Source organism: Mercenaria mercenaria, chromosome 1 (genome assembly GCF_021730395.1).
Source record: "Mercenaria mercenaria strain notata chromosome 1, MADL_Memer_1, whole genome shotgun sequence".
Lineage (NCBI taxonomy): Eukaryota > Metazoa > Mollusca > Bivalvia > Venerida > Veneridae > Mercenaria > Mercenaria mercenaria.
In genome coordinates, this window is record NC_069361.1 from 17,460,119 (window position 1) to 17,478,819 (window position 18,701).

At 34.0% G+C, this 18,701-nt stretch overlaps 1 protein-coding gene across 1 annotated transcript in view; it reads right to left on the reverse strand.

The window, feature by feature from the left end:
* Positions 1-1,222: 1,222 nt before the first annotated feature.
* LOC123524267 (zinc finger protein 106-like) overlaps positions 1,223-18,701 on the reverse strand; it is a 42,546-nt gene continuing 25,067 nt past the window's right edge. Inside the window, exons 9-18 of the mRNA XM_053549988.1 lie at positions 15,679-17,299; positions 14,994-15,102; positions 13,179-13,313; positions 11,464-11,580; positions 10,702-10,890; positions 10,292-10,354; positions 9,584-9,697; positions 8,980-9,126; positions 8,319-8,456; positions 1,223-6,305 (exon numbers count right to left, since the gene is read on the reverse strand). Of these exons, the coding sequence (XP_053405963.1) occupies positions 6,279-6,305; positions 8,319-8,456; positions 8,980-9,126; positions 9,584-9,697; positions 10,292-10,354; positions 10,702-10,890; positions 11,464-11,580; positions 13,179-13,313; positions 14,994-15,102; positions 15,679-17,299 (2,660 nt within the window). The 3' untranslated portion in view covers positions 1,223-6,278. The remainder of the gene's footprint in view (positions 6,306-8,318; positions 8,457-8,979; positions 9,127-9,583; positions 9,698-10,291; positions 10,355-10,701; positions 10,891-11,463; positions 11,581-13,178; positions 13,314-14,993; positions 15,103-15,678; positions 17,300-18,701) is intronic.

Here is an 18,701-nt window from a genome sequence, read left to right on the forward strand (position 1 = left end):
GAGATCCATGGCTAACAGTAGAAATTTACACCAGGGAAGCCCCTAAAAATCTGAACATCTTCTGTACCAAATAAATTACTGACAATCTCATAAAAAAAACAAAGTATATATACTTTTCAATATTTTATTTATTTCAGAAAAATATTTTCTGACCTAAACACTCAATTAGCACATCTAATAATGCAAGTTACATACTGTTTTCTAATGCCATGTGATAAAATAATATGGTAGTCATTTGTGGAGTGAGACTTAAAGTGTCTTTTTCCCATATCAAAGTTTTTAAGGCCACTTTTTCACACCTTTAAGACAAACTTTTCTCACTAAAAAGTCAACAAATACTTTGAAGAAGTGGGTACTGTGAAAGTGACAAGTGGCAAAAACTTCTGATTTATGATTTTTGTAAGATATCCTAACAAATTATCAAAACTACTGTGTAGAAGGGAGTAAATATTTGTATCACAGTTGAAATAATAGGGAAAATCAACATTCTTCTTGCTATATCAGCAATATCTAACACTTATTTCCACTCACTGTATCATTTTTTAGAGTCAAATACATGTATACACTGTTTGCCAAATTTGATATAAATGAACATGTTGAAAAATTCACATTAACTTTGAGAGAATAGCTTTGAAGGTATAATAAAAAAACAATATCCAATTTACCAGCATGGGAAACTTCACATTTGAAAAATCAATTATTGGGTTTTTCCCTATCTCCCATGGGAAACTTGATACTAAATAGAGAATAATAGGTTAGTGCCGTAGATGAGAAAGTTTATCTGGCGAGGTGGAGGAGGTTATCGGGTGAGCCGAAGGCGAACCTGATAACGTCCGGAGCCGAGCCAGATAAACTTTCTCCATCTTAGGCACTAACCTATTATTCTATTTATCTTGTCATTACTTCATTTTCCGATATTTGGCAATTTATTTTACAAAAATAAATGTGCGACAACCGCTTTAATGACGTCATATTCGTAATGACGCCACTTATATAATGACGTGATTACCGGCAAAATCGCAATAACTTCTTCATTTGTGAATAAAAACATTATTGACCACTCATTTTCTTAGTTCGGACATTTCAACACAATGAGAGGTTTCTTGCAAAATTTCTTATGAAACAATCGATCATAAGGTCACATGATCAACTGACCGTATTCACTGGTTCACATAAATCAAGTGACGTATATCAAAAAATATACGGCACCTGATACGGTCGAAAATACTGCAAGTGACAGGATAAATATAGTAAAGTTGCTTCCCATTTGGGAGGTAAAATCATCCTTTTTCAACTGGTTTCATTCAAAAGGCCCAGTGCATAAACAGTAGACAGTAGTAAGTAGAGATAGGGAAAACCCATCAATTGATTTCACAAACGGGAAGTTTCCCCAATTGTTTACACATGAATGCTTACATACAGCTGATTTACAGTAATTTTCATTAATAAATTGTACTTCGAAGTTTCTTCTTCCAAGTTTTCAAATATAATACAAAAGAAAGCTAAATAAAAATGGCTGAAAGTATACTTAAATGTTTAAGAAAAATGGACAAAACATGTTTCTGTTAACTGAATGAAATAGGACAAATCAAGCATGGTTTATTTCATTATATCACTAGCTCTGTCTTTAACAGAAATAAAATATTTGGTTCCATACAAACAATAAAAAACAATATACACAACCTGGACAAAAGAACTTCCTTGAGCTAGTTGTGACTACAACAACAAAATGACAGAACAATTAACAATAAAATATCACATCATTCATGTATCACAAGACATTCATGAAAAGTAATTTTAAGGTAAGGATTTCTTACTTTTATTTGCTATTTAAAATAAATGAACTAACTTCTTCAAGGTGTTAATAGATGTTGGAAAAAATCTCATTGAATAGTACCAACTTAACATCTGCTTTGGTATATATATACACACACAAAATTCTGCAATTATAGTGTCCCCATTAATTTTAAAGCAATAATTGCTTGTTCCTTTCAACTAACTGGTAATTTCCCAAATGCAACACTGGTGGAAAATGACTGATGTACATGTATAGGAATCGTATCTTTCTAAAAAGTAGTTATAATGATTTTATCAAAACCATGTGACTTGTCCAAGTATCAACCTTGTAATTTCTGAACTTGTCAAACATTTGCCTCACTTTATTGGCAGTTACAGGTTTGTCCATGCAAACACATGTTTTTTGAGGCAAATTCAAGTTGATCTATTCATTTATCTGTGCTTTAATGCCCAGCATATTTAACAGTATCACAGTAGATATAAAACTGACAGAACAAATGTACTTCTTACACAGTTTTCAAAACAAGTAGGTTTCCTCACATACTGAATTAATAGTGAAAAATGTTTTAAGCATCAACTTAAAAATATGGTAGCTAAGTGTCAATTTTCCTTAAGAAAACAACAACACCACCACCAAAATGCATAACCAAAATTTCAAGTTATGTCAAGTTTTCAAAATTATTGACAACACTGAAGAATATTGTAAAATATTGAAAATATACCTTGTCTTCCCTCACTGAATCTGTTTGAATACATTGCATGTGATTATACTAAAATAAAAATAGCAGCATTTTGTTAAAACTAAAATCTCTTCTAACAAGTTGTAAATGGTTTAGATCACATATAATTAAATCTGAGATAGCCTTACAATGAAAATATTCTTAATTTTAATCCCAATGATGAACTAAAATGTTAGTACACGAGAAGGTGGTATTGAACCAATAAAAAGGCAAGAATATGTAAAATATGGCAGGATGTAAAAAAAAAAGTGAGCATATAACACATCAGGTAAACAGACTTAACTCTTAATAGCAGTTACCTGTTTGACATTGTATTTTAGCTGATCTTTGTTTCAGTAGCTCTAAGCCTAGTTTGGTAATCTGGATCATAACTAAAACATAATAAGAATTAGCTGCCTCTGTAAAACAAGGATCAAAGTGATTCATGGCAAAGAAAAAGCCAGCATGAAACACTTTGGAACAAGATATTTCCTTTTTTTCTTGGACTTATGTCTCCCGGTTATAAGACAAATATCTGCTTTTACAAGTGCGGGAAGAACCATGTTGTATTTTGTCTGTTTTGGGTTCAACGCCGTTTTTCAACAGTATTTCTGTCATGTAACGGCGGGCAGTTAGCCTAACCAATGTGCCTGGATTCTGTACCAGTACAAACCTGTTCTCCACAAGTAACTGCCAACTTCCCCACATGAATTATCAGAGGTGGAGGACGAATGATTTCAGACAAAATGTCTTTTATCAAGTCGTAATGGAGATCATTTGCCCCACCCGGGGATCGAACTCGCGACCCAGCGATCTGTAGACCAACGCTCTCCCTACTGAGCTAAGCGGGTGGGTTGAACCATGTTGTAACAAGAACCATGAACCATGTTGTAACAAGATCATATGAATAGTTGGAACTCACAGAGACCAAACACCACATTATCATCACAGAGATTGTACACACTGTCCTTGCCATGCAGATTATACGCATCGCATCGTTGTCATTGATGAGAACATACGCCTTAATATCACTTTGAAAAACATTTGCCTCACCCTATACTGATGACTTTCTGAATTGAAGTCAAATAAACTGTGTTCCACCTATTCAGCTAACCAGTCATGTTGATAACTCCTTGTTGACAAACTTTGTGTTGATAAACTTTTAGAGTAATTTACATAAACTATGTTACCTTAAAGAGTAACGTATATAAATTGAATAAACTTGTATTGAACAAAAATATATATCAAACAAAATGATTTCTCTAAATCTACAATACTGTGTTTCAGCACAAAAAATAATCAAGGCACATTGAATAATACCCAGGGTATTATATTTCTTGTTAGTATCATAAATACAGGTGTTAGCAAGGTTCTATGCCTACAACAAATTGAACACACAAACTATCAACATTTCGGCTTCAAGAAATTTACCCTTTAACATTCAAAGAACACATCAGACCTCATGTTTACAGATTCTAAATGGTTCTGTGATAATGGATGGTAAGATTTTAAAACAGGAATGTTTGAGGCAGCCTCGGTGATCGAGATCCAAAGCTGAACAAAAATATAAATTTTTAAACTGTACACAAAGTATTCTCCTAATTAATCTGTACATGAATTATTCTTACATTAAGATGAGCAACAGAGATTCTTTTAGAGATTTACAAGGGAATCTGTACATAATTTGTTCAATACCTCGTCAGTTCATATACCCAGTATTCCTCCATTGTATTAAACGTTCATTTCTACCTACTGTCTGTTTCCCATCTTTACATGCATATCAAAAGAAAAGCACCATTAAACCACTATTTTTTAAGAACATGAGAGCCATGTTGGTCACAAGTTGCTCACCCGATCTCCTATGTTTGACCTTGAAAATATGTCATAATAAATTGTATCATTGAGATTACTGTTGCATACAGTAATTTAATTTCTGATGTTGATATCTTTCTATTATTTAATGTAATAACCTAGATTTTACATCAAGGTGAACCATTTTTGCAATCACCACTGATTTCATTAGAAAAAGTTCAAAAAGTGAGAAATTTAGCAAGACACTTTTCTAAAGTGTTAACAAGGTTTATCTATGGGTTGACCTTAGACTAAATTTTGACCCATGATGACCTAGTTCCAAACTTAACCTAGATTTCATAGACATTTATTCTGACCAAGTTTCATAGTTATAAAATACAGTCTATACAGTGTCAAAACGATTTTTTGAAAATTTGACCTAGTAACCTAGTTTTAGACCCCAAAATGATTTCATTTCAAACTGAACCTAGATTTCATACTGACAAACATTCTAACCAGGTTCCATAAAGATCAGGGCCAAAATATAACTTCTAGAAAGTCTACAAGCTTTTTTTTATGATTTAACCTTGTGAACTAGTTAGTTTATAACCACAGATGACCCAGTTTATAATACAGAGACAAACATTTTTACCAACATTGTGACCTCCATTATAGATTACATTACAGTCTACAGAAAAATATCACTGTAAGAAAATATGTCAGAGCAATTAACTATATCATATATAATTAGAAACTGTGCATGCAACCCATTATAATCGCATTTCTACGTGTGATAGTGCCCAATGTAAATTTTGATAATTCTGTATGTGATGGTGCACACCAAATTATTATAATACTTCTGTACTGTTATTATATTTATGTACATACACTAAAGTAGTTATGACATTTATGTAAGTGATAGTGAACACTGCTTTGTCATATGTTCTCTATTATGTGAAAATGTACACTGAATTGTCACATGAGATTGTGTGTACTTTGATATTTCTGTGATAGTGAACTTGCACTGTTATGATATTCTGTATGTGAGATTGAACATGGAAGTTTAGTATGTAATATTTCTGTATTTCTGATGTACAAAGTATTGTTATATCTTTTTTATGCAATAATGTGCGCTATGAAATAGTGGCTCTTTTTTACACTATTACTGAAATATATTGAAATAATGAATACTGCAATATGACAATATTTCTGTTTGTGATACAGTAAAATGTGATAGGGCAACATGTGACAGAGTGACATGTGATAGCGTAACATGTGACATAAAGATGTTTGCTTAGTGTAGTTGTGTATAAGTATAAAATGAATGTACTTGATGTAAAATATTTTTCCTCAATGTGATAACATTCTCAAATAAATGCACTGACCCCTCTGAGGTAACATTCTGTCATGACAAATCACAAAGAATGAGATACCACTGTTTTAGCTGCCAGACATTGGTAACTTTATTACAGAACTCCTTATATAAATCACGTTCCATAGTTTGTTCAACACTAAATTTTTCTCAGCTAAAGTTAGATCTTGAAAAACAAATTAAAAAAATCATTTCTGATGTTTAAGAAATAATAAGTTCCCAAACATGGTTTATCGTAGAATAACCCGTGTTTTGGGTTCTTATGCGTAAGAATATATCTCGAGAACGAAGGCTAAGTGATACACTGTTTCACATTAGAATGAAAAACTCGCGTTAGTCTATGATAAATCACACTTCGGAACTTATTATTTCAATTCTAACACGACATACTAGTATCAACAGTGTTAGAAAAAATGGTAACTACTTTTTACGACCGTGCTACGCACCTGGATCAGATTACGTCATTGCACGCCTTATGAATGGTTTTTAATAAGTGTATAATATGTTGAGGGTCTTCTCTGATCTTTTGTAACTGTCTTTCTCAGAAAAACATGATGCTGAGATTCACTATGCTGTAATTCGACCAAACTCCAAATTCATTACGTCAGGTGACTTAATATATGTTCCTGCAAACAGAGAAGAAAATCACACTGTACCAAATAATACTGTTGGTCAATATTATAAACTAAACGTAATGGTATCATGCTGGCAGATGTTTGAACACTTTAAGCATTGGTCGAGCTGCTCATAGTTCTACTTCTATCATTAGAAAATTTACTACAAACAGAAAACTGGACTCCATTTTAAAGCCAGTAAATGCCTCGAATTCCTGACCTTAAGTCATGTAAAACTTCAATTCTGCTTCACTTAAAATTGTTAAGTTCCAAACAACTTAAGTTTTTAAAACATTTCTGATGTGGGAACTGGTATTATGAGGAAAATTAGATCAAAATTCACATGCATCTGCACTTTTCCAGCTGTCTGTACAATTAACAACAAGAGGACCATGATGGTCCTGAATCGCTCACCTATCCCAATGACCCAGTGTTGACTGAGTAAAGATCCATTATTTCTAATATTTGACATAGTGACCTGTTTTTGAGCACATGTGACTAGATATCACAAGATAAAAAATCTGGACCAATTTTCATGAAATCCATTGAAAAATGTGGCCTCTTAGTGAGGGTCAAAGGTTTTTCTATTATTTGACCTATGACCTAGTTTTTGAAGGCACTGACCGCTTTTAAACTTGACCTAGAATCATCAAGGTAGAACATTCTCACCAATTTTCATGAAGATCTCGTGAAAAATAATGCCTCTAGAGAGGTCACAAGGTTTTTCTATTTTTCGACCTACTGACCTAGTTTTTGACCGCACATGACCCAGTTACGAACCTGACCTAGATATCATCAAGCTGAACATTCTCACCAATTTTCATGAAGATCCGTTGAGAAATATGGCCTCTAGAGATGGTCCAAGGTTTTCTATTTTTAGACCTACTGACCTAGTTTTAGACCCACGTGACCAGTTTCGAACTGACCTAGATATCATCAAGGGAACAACTGACCAATATTCATGAGATCTCATGAAAAATATGGCCTCTAGCGAGGTCACAAGGTTTTTCTATTTTTTAGATCTACTGACCTAGTTTTTAATTCGACGTGACCCAGTTTGAACATGACCTAGATATCATCAAGTAAACATCCTGATCAATTTTCATGAAGTCATTGAAAATATGGCTCAGAGAGTCACAAGGTTTTTCTATTTTTAGACCTACTGACCTAGTTTTTGATTGCACGTGACCCAGTTTCGAATCTGACCTAGATATCATCAAGATGAACATTCTGACAAATTTTCATGAAGATCCATTGAGAAATATGGCCTCTAGAGAGGTCACAAGGTTTTTCTATTTTTAGATCTACTGACCTAGTTGTTGACCCCACATGACCAGTTTCGAACTTGATCTAGATATCATCAAGATGAAATTCTGACCATATACATGAAGATCTCATGAAAAATATGGCCTCTAGAGAGGTCACAAGGTTTTTCTATTTTTAGACCTACTGACCTAGTTTTTGACCGCATGTGACCCAGTTTCGAACTTGATCTAGAAATCATTAAGGTGAACATTCTGACCAATTTTCATGAAGATCTTGTGGAAATATATATGGCCTCTAGAGAGGTCACAAGGTTTTTCTATTTTTAGACCTACTGACCTAGTTTTGATTGCACGTGACCCAGTTTCGAACTTGACCTAGATACATTAAGAATGAACATTCTGACCAAATTTCATAAAGTTCCCCTGACAAATGTGACCTCTAGATGGTCACAAGCAAAAGTTTACGGACTGACGGACGGACGCACGGACGCACGGACGACGGACGACGGACGCTGCGCGATCACAAAAGCTCACCTTGTCACTTTGTGACAGGTGAGCTAAAAATAAGTTCTAAAGCAATAATCTAATTCAGATATACAATGCACTCCTTTTCATGCAAAGATCACAATCATTTTCAATAGATTATTATTTTATAAAAGATTTATACAGCACCCTTTTCATGATAAGCACATTCATTTTACGGTTGTTATTCCTTGCAAACAGGACAAGAATTGTATAAAAACAAGTCAGAAAGACTTACCCGCCTATTATCTTGTTTCACGAAGATATGATTACACTCTCTGTGTGTACAATGTGATGCTTTGTCACTCACATGTTCTGACAACACATGTAGTTTTAAATGGCTGAACACACCAAACTGAAGGCTACATGTACCAAACTGTAAAATCATTTATCAAGGAGCATTAGACATTCTCAAGTCGCAAATCCTTTTAAATGTAACTGTCAGTAAATGAACAAGTTACTTAAATCTTTTAAGGTTACTGTCAACATTCTAGGTTTTAAAGCCCCACTAAAGGTCTGTAATGAAATCTATATTTTATCATATATGTATGTTGATAGATACAATGGCCCTTACACACAAGTGTAATGAACTTGGACTTTTTATCACAGACATTCTTCATATGTATCAATGTTCAATATATTCAATCTGTGATACCCTTTACCTAACGGTGATTAATACAATGTAAACAAACTGTTAACTTGAATGGTCAACAAAAACAGGAAGTGACACATTTTTGTCTTTGGTAAAATATTTTGGTAAGTGTAAACAAGTCATTATTGACAATCTTTTTGGTCTAAATCAACAGGCATGTTTTAATAAAATTAGAGCTTGATCTCCTAAAAATCATTAATTTCAGCAATGTAGCTATAAAAACTATTACAGTAAATTTTGTCCTCACCTTACAGGTCAATTTACTGAGTTTATCTAACATCAGTGCTTCCACTCCTCCATCTCGCTTCCCAACAATAACCATTTTGTCTTTCACAATGCCACATGTCACTATACCTCTGCCTGTAGTCTGCAATACCTCACCTGTCTTCAAATCCTGAGGTAAAAGGCCAACATGCAACAGTTTTACAGAATGTTTTAAACATTACCAAATACAATGATCCTTTTAGTTTCCTCTATTTTGTTGGGTTTAAAATCACACTGACACATAAAGTTAAAAATAGATTAATGCATAGCCGTATTATCATTTTAGCTAAGACTAATGTGTTTATTAGTAAATGCAGATATAGCATTGTGCCAGACTTCTACCTATTTAACAACTGCTGAAGTCCTAACAGAAAATTCACCCTTTGGTGAACTATGAACAAACAATGTACTTTATTATTTTATGACTCATAAATTCCGCTAATGTTATTGGTCAGTAACTGGTTACATGGAGGTCCATAGAAAGTGATATTCACCATAAAAAGTGATATTATCAAATCACTGGAAGTGAAGTGCAAACTTTTCACATTTACTGCAGGAGCATCATATTGCAAGTTGCGTATACTTACATAGTTAAATGTCCGCACCATATGATCACAGCCAGCTGTATATATAGTAGAAGTATCACACCAGATGTGTGTAACTGTATGACCACAATCTGTCATTTTATACAGATCACCAGTCTGAAATAAATCCAATCTCTCACTTATACTATACTACTGTTAAATCATTTCATTCCATAGGCATGAAATTTGGATTTCGCCAAAATAGCTATTATGTGGGGAGATAAAGTCATGGAGTTTGAGTACTGAACATAATATATATAAATTTTAGTGGTACATTGGGATTAATTTTTTTTTAACTAACACGTCCATAAAATCCATGGAACTAGGCTATCTATGAATACTAATTATTCTACAGCAACCTAATTTAAATCAAGATAATTCTAAGCTGGCTTTTTTTCTGAATTCCAAAACTCATTTATTACCGTCTAGTTTCTGTCTCATTACAGTAGGTAAAGTTTTGTATATTACCTGGTAACATTCTCTGATAAAATGGTTTCAATAGAAATAAATTAAATATCCGTTTCTTTTTATTGCCTCCATGGTACCTACTTATTCTTTGTAATGTAACATGTTGTTTTGATTCATATGCAGTTTAGTGTCTGATCAGTGGGAAGACAAGTTGACAACCGTATTGACTTCTGGAAACACTGTTATATGTAACACTTACTGTTATAGAATGTAACACTTACTGTTATAGAATGTAACACTTACTGTTATAGAATGTACTGTCAGTGCCTGGTCAGCCCCTCCACTTACCACATTCTCTCCATACACCTGTAAAAAATTAATAGTATCATTAATAACATTGTTGCATAAGGAATGTAGCATCCCCTATTCATTCATAATAACTGAAGAGATAAAATTGACAAAATTACTTAAAGAAATAGACCCCACTGTAAAATATTTTTTATATCATAGGATAAACATACTGAAATTATTCGCCAGTATAAAGCAGCATTAACTCTTAATGCACAACTGATAACATACAATAAATTCTTAACCAACATCTTGTCTGTCAAATCATAGAACAAAATAGTGGATAAAGTGACTGTATCTACAGTAATTGTACACATTTCAGTATGTTAAAGTATATAAAATAAACACAGAATGGAATTGTTTACCTGTAAGCACCTTGGGGATTGTGTATGTCCTTCAAGCATTGTGATCAACAGTCCTGTTATAGCATCAAGCACGTAGATCACTTTATCTGCTGTTGCTAAACACAACATCTTTGTCATTCCAGCGCTGCTGCTCCCAATGCTGTATATAACACTTGTCGTACACGAAAAACAGTTCAACTCCTTGTCAGTCTAAATGTACAAAGTAACACATTTACTTGTCTCTTTAGTCTGTAATATTTTGTCCCTTAATAATTATCATTGTGGGAATTATTTTTGATGGTTTGTTAAACTGCAACATGTGCATTTTTTCCAAACTGTCTTTCATAATTATTACTTGGTAAGAACTATGTGCATTTTTTCCAAACTGTCTTTCATAATTATTATGTGGTAAGAACTATCTCTTAGAAATCAATGTTACAAAAGTTTTTACTTTTTCAAATACAACAAAAAGTGAATACAAGAATCTGATCACACTGCTTGTCACGCACTGTTCATGGACTACAGTATTTTACTATATAAATATTTAAGTGCATTATTTATGCTTAATTTACAAAAGCTGTTTAACACAGTGTCAGACAGCCCCATTTTTTTCAAAGAATAAGTAATGTTTATGTCCACACTTCATAACATCAAAAATGATATATATCTACAGTCCAATTTCATATTTTTTTTAAATATCAACCTTTTATGGAACTTTCATTTTAATAATCTGACAGTCTTTCAACATTTTTCTCCAAATAAGAAATGTAAAATAATTTTTACCTTCAAACTTCTGACAGAGATACCACCGTCTGACAGACCTACAAACAGACGTCCCCAATTCTCATGGAAACACGTGATTCTCTCTGTATAGTCAAATGTTGTTATCAAGCTAAATTTCTGTAACAGAGGACAAAATTGTTATTAATAGGTTCATAGAATTACATTAATTTAGAAAATGTGGCATCTGAAAAAGAACGCCTGTTACAGAAAAAAAATTGTAAAGTTGTATAACCTTTATGTCAAAGACAGACCATTGTAAAACAAGACATGCTCAACTATTGGCAACTTCTAAGCGGAACAAAGGTTATAACTTGGCAAGACCTATGTTACTGAATTATTTTATTACAATGATTGTGTGAGGTTTCAATGTAAGTTGCACGCAAAACGTAACCAAATTTTCTATTTCCAAGAAGTGCCATATTTTACATTAAATCCAATCAAAATTGGATTAATTCGGCTAATTCTCTAAGTCCTATGACAGAAGCATTCTGTGAAGTTTCAATTCAATATTTGAGCTGCGCCATGAGAAAACCAACATAGTGGCTTTGCAACCAGCATGGATCTAGACCAACCTGCACATCCGCGCTGTCTGGTCAGGATCCATGCTGTTCGCTTTCAAACCCTATTGCAATTAGAGAAACTGTTAGCGGACAGCATGGATCCTGACCAGACTGCGCAGATGCGCAGGCTGGTCTGGATCCATGCGGGTCACAAAGCCACTATGTTGGTTTTCTCATGGCATGGCTCATTTAATTTAATATTCATGGCATTAACAAATCATGAATAAACGGTCCATGATAACAGACATCAACATTTCTCATCATTGACAAATTCTGACATCTGCCCAAAAGTTAAAAGTTTAGCTTTTTTCATTACATTTTGACCACAATCATTTTCATCATGATTGATTAACAACCATGTATTTTAATGTACTGATTAATAAATGCAGAGATTTTATGGGATTACGAACACTAACGTGAAGATTCAATCCAATACATGTAGCTGTTTTTGAGATACAGCTTGATAGTTGCAAGCAAACCTTTAACCAAATTTGTTAAGTTGAAAAAGGGCCATCACATTTACTAAATTTAACCAAGAATTGTCTAACTTCTTTTTATCAGTATGGCTGATGACTTTGTAGCACTGTTTTAAGTTTTAATCCAATACATGTAGTTATTCCTGGGCTACAGCTTGACAGTTGCATGCAAAACTTTAACTAAACTTTCTAAGTTTGAAAAGGGCCATAATTTGTAATAAATTCCACCAAGATTGATCTAACTTGGTTATTTCAGTAGGTTTGATGAATGATAAACACTTGTAAAGTTTCAATCCTATACATGCAACAGTTAATGAGACATGAACTCACCTGCAAAAATTTAATCAAAGTTTGACACTGAGGATGAAGGTGACACCTGATGAGTAGAATAGCTCTTACTATTCTTTGAATATTTGAATTAAAAATATATGTCAACATCATAATTACTGTATGATGTTTGTATTTAATATCAAGTAAAACACAGTCTACAAACATGGAAAAATGTACATCTTTCTTGGCAAGAAAATACATATTCTTATTATCTGCAATAACCAAAGTTCAGACAAACTTAAACAAAGAGCAACAGTTACTGTCTTAAACCACATTTAGCATAAAACTTTTGAAGTAGCAAGAACTCGTTCCCTAAAAATAGAGTAATTCATATGACATTTTCCCTCACCTGTGGCTCAAAGAGCATCAGTTTTTTGCAGGTACCTCCTGTATATAGTACATCTCCCCTACCTTCTATACTTGTTACATGCAAGCAGTTTACTAAGTATGGGGAGCAGTCTAACTCTTTCAATATACGACCAGTCTGAAAAAAGCATTATAACCAGTTCAAACATTTTATTTGCTACAAAAACAAATATAAATTGCAAAAAAAACTTAAATCTGACTTAATAAACAGTATGTTCTAAAAGAGAAATAAACAATACTTTAAACAAAACAGATTTTTTTCAGAACTCTGTGCAAGCAAGAACTTAACCACAGCTTGGCTTCATGGTACGACAATGTTCAGTTCTGTCTAGTTTGGTTGGTTTAAATGTCAAACAAGACAATTCAGATCATAACTAGAGCTATCACTAAAGGTGATGAATGTACCCCCCGCATGCACTGACACAGTATATTGCAATTTGATGCACACAAGATTGCATAATTATGTGGACTGTATGTATATAGACTGTATGTATACAATATAGTAATAAAAAACAAAGTGCCATAACTATGCAGAATATTTATCTAAAAGAAAGTTACATGCACCATGCACAACTAGGGTTGGTACTGATCACTTGTGTGAAGTTTCATTAACTTGTGTGCAAGGGTTCGGAAGATTAGGCGCGCACAAGATTGCATATGCAGACTGTATGTACATAGTATGTTAACAAGAAACAAAGTCCCATAACTCTGCAATTTTTGTCGTTGAAAGAACCTAACATGCCCCATGCACAACTACTGTTGTTACTGATCACTTGTGTGAAGTTCATTAAATTGTGTCAAGGGGATGAGGAGAGATAGTGCGCACAAGATTGTGTCTATGTATATAGTATAGTAACAAAAAACAAAGTCCCATAACTCTGCAAATTTTTTTTCTGAAAGAACCTAACATTCCCCATGCACAACTACTGTTGTTACTGATTACTTGTGTGAAGTTTCATTAAATTGTGTCAAGGGGATGAGGAGAGATGGTGTGCACAAGATTGTGTCTATGTATATAGTATAGTAACAAAAAACAAAGTCCCATAACTCTGCAAATTTTTTTTCTGAAAGAACCTAACATGCCCCATGCACAACTACTGTTGTTACTGATTACTTGTGTGAAGTTTCATTAAATTGTGTCAAGGGGATGAGGAGAGATGGTGTGCACAAGATTGTGTCTATTTATATAGTATAGTAACAAAAAACAAAGTCCCATAACTCTGCAAATTTTTTTTCTGAAAGAATCTAACATGCCCCATGCACAACTACTGTTGTTACTGATTACTTGTGTGAAGTTTCATTAAATTGTGTCAAGGGGATGAGGAGAGATGGTGTGCACAAGATTGTGTCTACGGACAGACAGACAGACGGACAGACAGACAACCTGAAACCAGTATACTCCCCCCCCCTTACAACTTTGTTGTCGGAGGGTACAATTATGGGGCAACTTTCAAGCTTTATTGCAAGACAAAGACCCTAGGTATAACTCCTGGCATTACATCTGAGTGAAAAGGGGGGATAAATCATGAAATATTGGCGCCAGAGTTATGGCCCTTATGTCAGATGATGTGGGTGATGATGAGGAATATCTATTTTAAGTTTGAATCAAATCCATCAAGTAATTACAGAGAGAGGAAGAAAAAAGAGAAAGTGGAAGGACGCCGACGCCAGATCAAGTAGGATAGCTCTCCTTATACTTCGTATAGTTGAGCTAAAAATGAAAATGAAACAAGTAGTCTTTGCAGTTCACAGGTTGTCTTTAGCAGAGGTATATTTATAAATATCCAATTCCTACTACCTTTAATTCAAATCTTCTGATCTCACTACCATTGTAGCAGACGTACAGGTCACCTTTGAACTCTTGTATCACAGCAACTGACAAAGATGGCCCTCGATAGTGTATTACACTGAAATCATATTACAAAATATAAAATCTTTTCACATTTCTACAAAGAAACTACACTTTATAGTGCCATTATTTCATTCCCTGTAAAAAAAATCAGACTAAGAATTTCCTGTGTTTGTTGGCTTCTGATTCATTTCTCCATAGTTTGATCTATACTGTATTGCTGAATTCAACAAAAAAATTCTACAGTTAACCTAACCAGTGTTACTGGATATTTAACTAGCATTGAGCTAATCTCTGCAAAGAACTGATTGAAGTGAGAGCATAGTTTTTTTAGGTTCTGCAAAATATCATTAACATGAAATTCTAAGTAAAATGGTGACATAATTCATAAAATATCTGAGAGTTATATCCCTTCTATAATATGATGTGGCTGATGATGAGGAACATCTAGTTTAAGTCTGAAGCAAATCCATTAAGAAATAACTAAGATATGTCAGAAGTGCATTAAAACTTTAACCAACATGCAGACCTTGAAGACTGCTCCAGGAGCTAGTAGGATAATGATCCATATACTTTGCATAGTCTAGCTAAAAATTAATTGTTCAAGCAGGTAAAAAGTATTATGCAAACAAACCTTTGTTTCTGATTTGCATGTGACTTGTCTTCACAAGAATCTGAGGGGGTTTCTGTTTCAAGCTGAACTTCATCAAGCAGTGACCTTGACCTTTTCATTTCTGGTGTATCAACTGGTCGTGGTGTCCTATCCTCTGAACCAGTTTGAACCAGATCCTCCTCCGACTTGGAACTTAGTCTAGATGGAAGATGGAATTTACTAGGAGAATGTGACTCATTCTCACCCTCAGAGTTAGTATCTGACTGAAGAATGAAGCTTTCTTTTTGTTTCCTACGAGACATCTGATCTCGTTCTTTCTTTGATTTCAGCCTTTTCCTAATTGGTGAACCATTATCTATTATTACAGATCTTGGAAAGGCCATTTCATCGGTCTCAAGTTTTTCTAACTTCACAAAGCAATCTTTAACTGGACTGTTTCTAATATAAGGTAATGATAAATCCTTTAACCTGTCACCAGAATCTCTTAGTCCAATCCCACTGTTAATACTTTTCGAATCTTCAGACCGAATGCCTGACTCTTTTGATCCATTTACTTTAGTGGATTGTAAAACAGTATCACCATGTTCTGCTCTAGGTGTCTCTACTTCCATACTTTGTTCAGAATTATATCCATCACACATTCGTTTTATTTGTTCTCCTAAAGAAAAAGTGCTCATAGCACTCTGAGATTCCATGTCACTCATATGAGTTAATGTTCTAGTACTGTTTGTTTTTGAGCTACCATCACTTTTATACCCAGTTTCTATTCCTGAATGTCCCTCACGTGACTTCAAAACTGGGGTACTTCCAGCATCAGGGGTTTTTCTAAGTTGAGTCATCGCTTCCGGAGAGCTAAATAAAGTAATCATCAGCGGTTTGTTCTTGTTATCCTGAGACACTTGTCTTACAAGAGACTCATAATTTGTTCCCTCAGGTAATGTCCCCATATATTTTAATGATACAGACTTCTTTTCTGAGTCACTACCAGTATCTAAACTAAATGTGCTATCCCTTCTTTCTCTCTTACAAGCCTCTGAGGAGACCTTAGACTCATTGCTCGCTTGTTTCTGTAATGGCGAGGCTCCTTCAGGGATAGTCCCTTTTTCAATAGATTCTAAACTTTTGTTCAACAGTTTCCCTATATCCCCATCCCCTCTCATTAAAGCATCTAAAGTCACAAAACCTACCCTTTCTAATGGTTTATTCAGCATACTAATAGAATTTGTAGAATTAATACTTCCGTATTCCTTAGATGTTTTCATTCCATCATTTTCACCTTGATTCTGTTCAGCCGATAATTTATCTATTGAAGCTTTTAGACTCATTGCGGCTGATATGTCCGAACTTCCACTTACTGCTTCTATAGATTTACTAAACAAATTACTCTCCTGGTTTGTTGCTGGAAATGACCCGGGTTCAGACATGTTTGAAGTCAAGGAACCTCGTCGTTGAGGATTTCTCTCGCTATCCGGTTGTGAACCTGACTCCACGTTAGAGTACCCACCGACGGATGAGAGGTCAGACTGTCTCTGAGACATGAGGAATTTTACTAAGACTGGGTTATCAAGCTGTTCCCTAGTGAGACCGCTAAGTAAATGAGGGTAAGGTTGGGTCTGGGAACATGCTGAGGAACTTCTACTCTCTGAAATATAACAAGAATAGTTACTACAAAACTAAAGTCCTCTCTTTACCTAACACAGTAAGAGAACCACGTCATGGTTTAAGTATGGAACTCCTGCATATTCGTGGGGATTTAATTTTTGGATTTTATGGTTGAGTAAATCTACAAGGTTAAATTCTAATGATTCCCATTTCATTTTATGTTCAGAAATTAAAATCCACAAATTAACATCCTCACTAAAAAGCTGTTTTGAACAAAAACACCAAAGTTCATGCCCCTAAAAAAGCTGTTTTGATAAAAAAACAACAACAAATTTTGTGCCCAAAAAAATATTTTACAATGATAAAGCCAACTGCATAACCATCTTTTATTTCAGCATACTATGGTTTATCTGATCATTGATTTACATGAACAGCAGTTGTCCTCATTGCACACTTGATTAAATAGTACTGTACATGAAATCACACCAACACTAAATAATATTTTGTCAATTTCTTAAACATACTCTAATGCATGTTTATTATGAACAATTTGACCAACTTAAGTAAAGGTTTTGCCCTTGTTTCAAAAAACCTTGTTTATATCCTAGCATTTCAAGCATGTGGATGCAATAAATGTTGATCGACTGATAAAAGCCAGCATTCAATGCATTATACATGCTGCACCCGTACCTTTATATTAACCATTCCCTATTCTTTTAGTATGTAAACTTGATATTTCACTGCTGTAAGCTTAGTGCCAAAACTGTTATGTAATCTGTAATTTTATAATCCTAGTTATGTTTCCTTAACTTTACATGCTTGTCTGTATACTCCAAACGATCAGACACTCGGGTACTTTGTGATTTCTTCCTGTTTGCCATACAGAAGCCTACCTATTGTCAACTGGACAAGTAGATTAGTTGGGCAGATTGGACATTCAAACACTGGTAAAAGATGGGTGATCTGATTACTCTGGAGTTTGTGCTTATTACGTTTTGTTTGTTTTTCCTTCCTCCATAAGGAGTATGTTCTAAGCATCATAACTGTAAATATGTTTTCTTCAGCACTTTTTAGTCGAACGTACCTTTTTAAAATGCACAGAGTGCTCTGCCAACTTTTTTATCATAAGTATTATTCATTTGTACTATTTGTTATGCTTTCATGAAAAACACTTTTTATTGTAATTTTCTTTGTAATTGTCTTATGTATACATTTAACCTTGTCATAGATACTAGAAGTTTAATGTAAATCTCTTAATATTTTATATTATATATACATTTTAATAATATGCCTAAACACATAGCTGCTTTATCTTTTTTAATCTCGGTTTTATATATGTTTGTTGGAAATCATTAGCTACTATTAACTTGTTATAATGTTTTCAACATTAAATAAAGCTTTTTGTATCTTTTAGGACTCCTTAAAGGGGCCAGATAGAACCA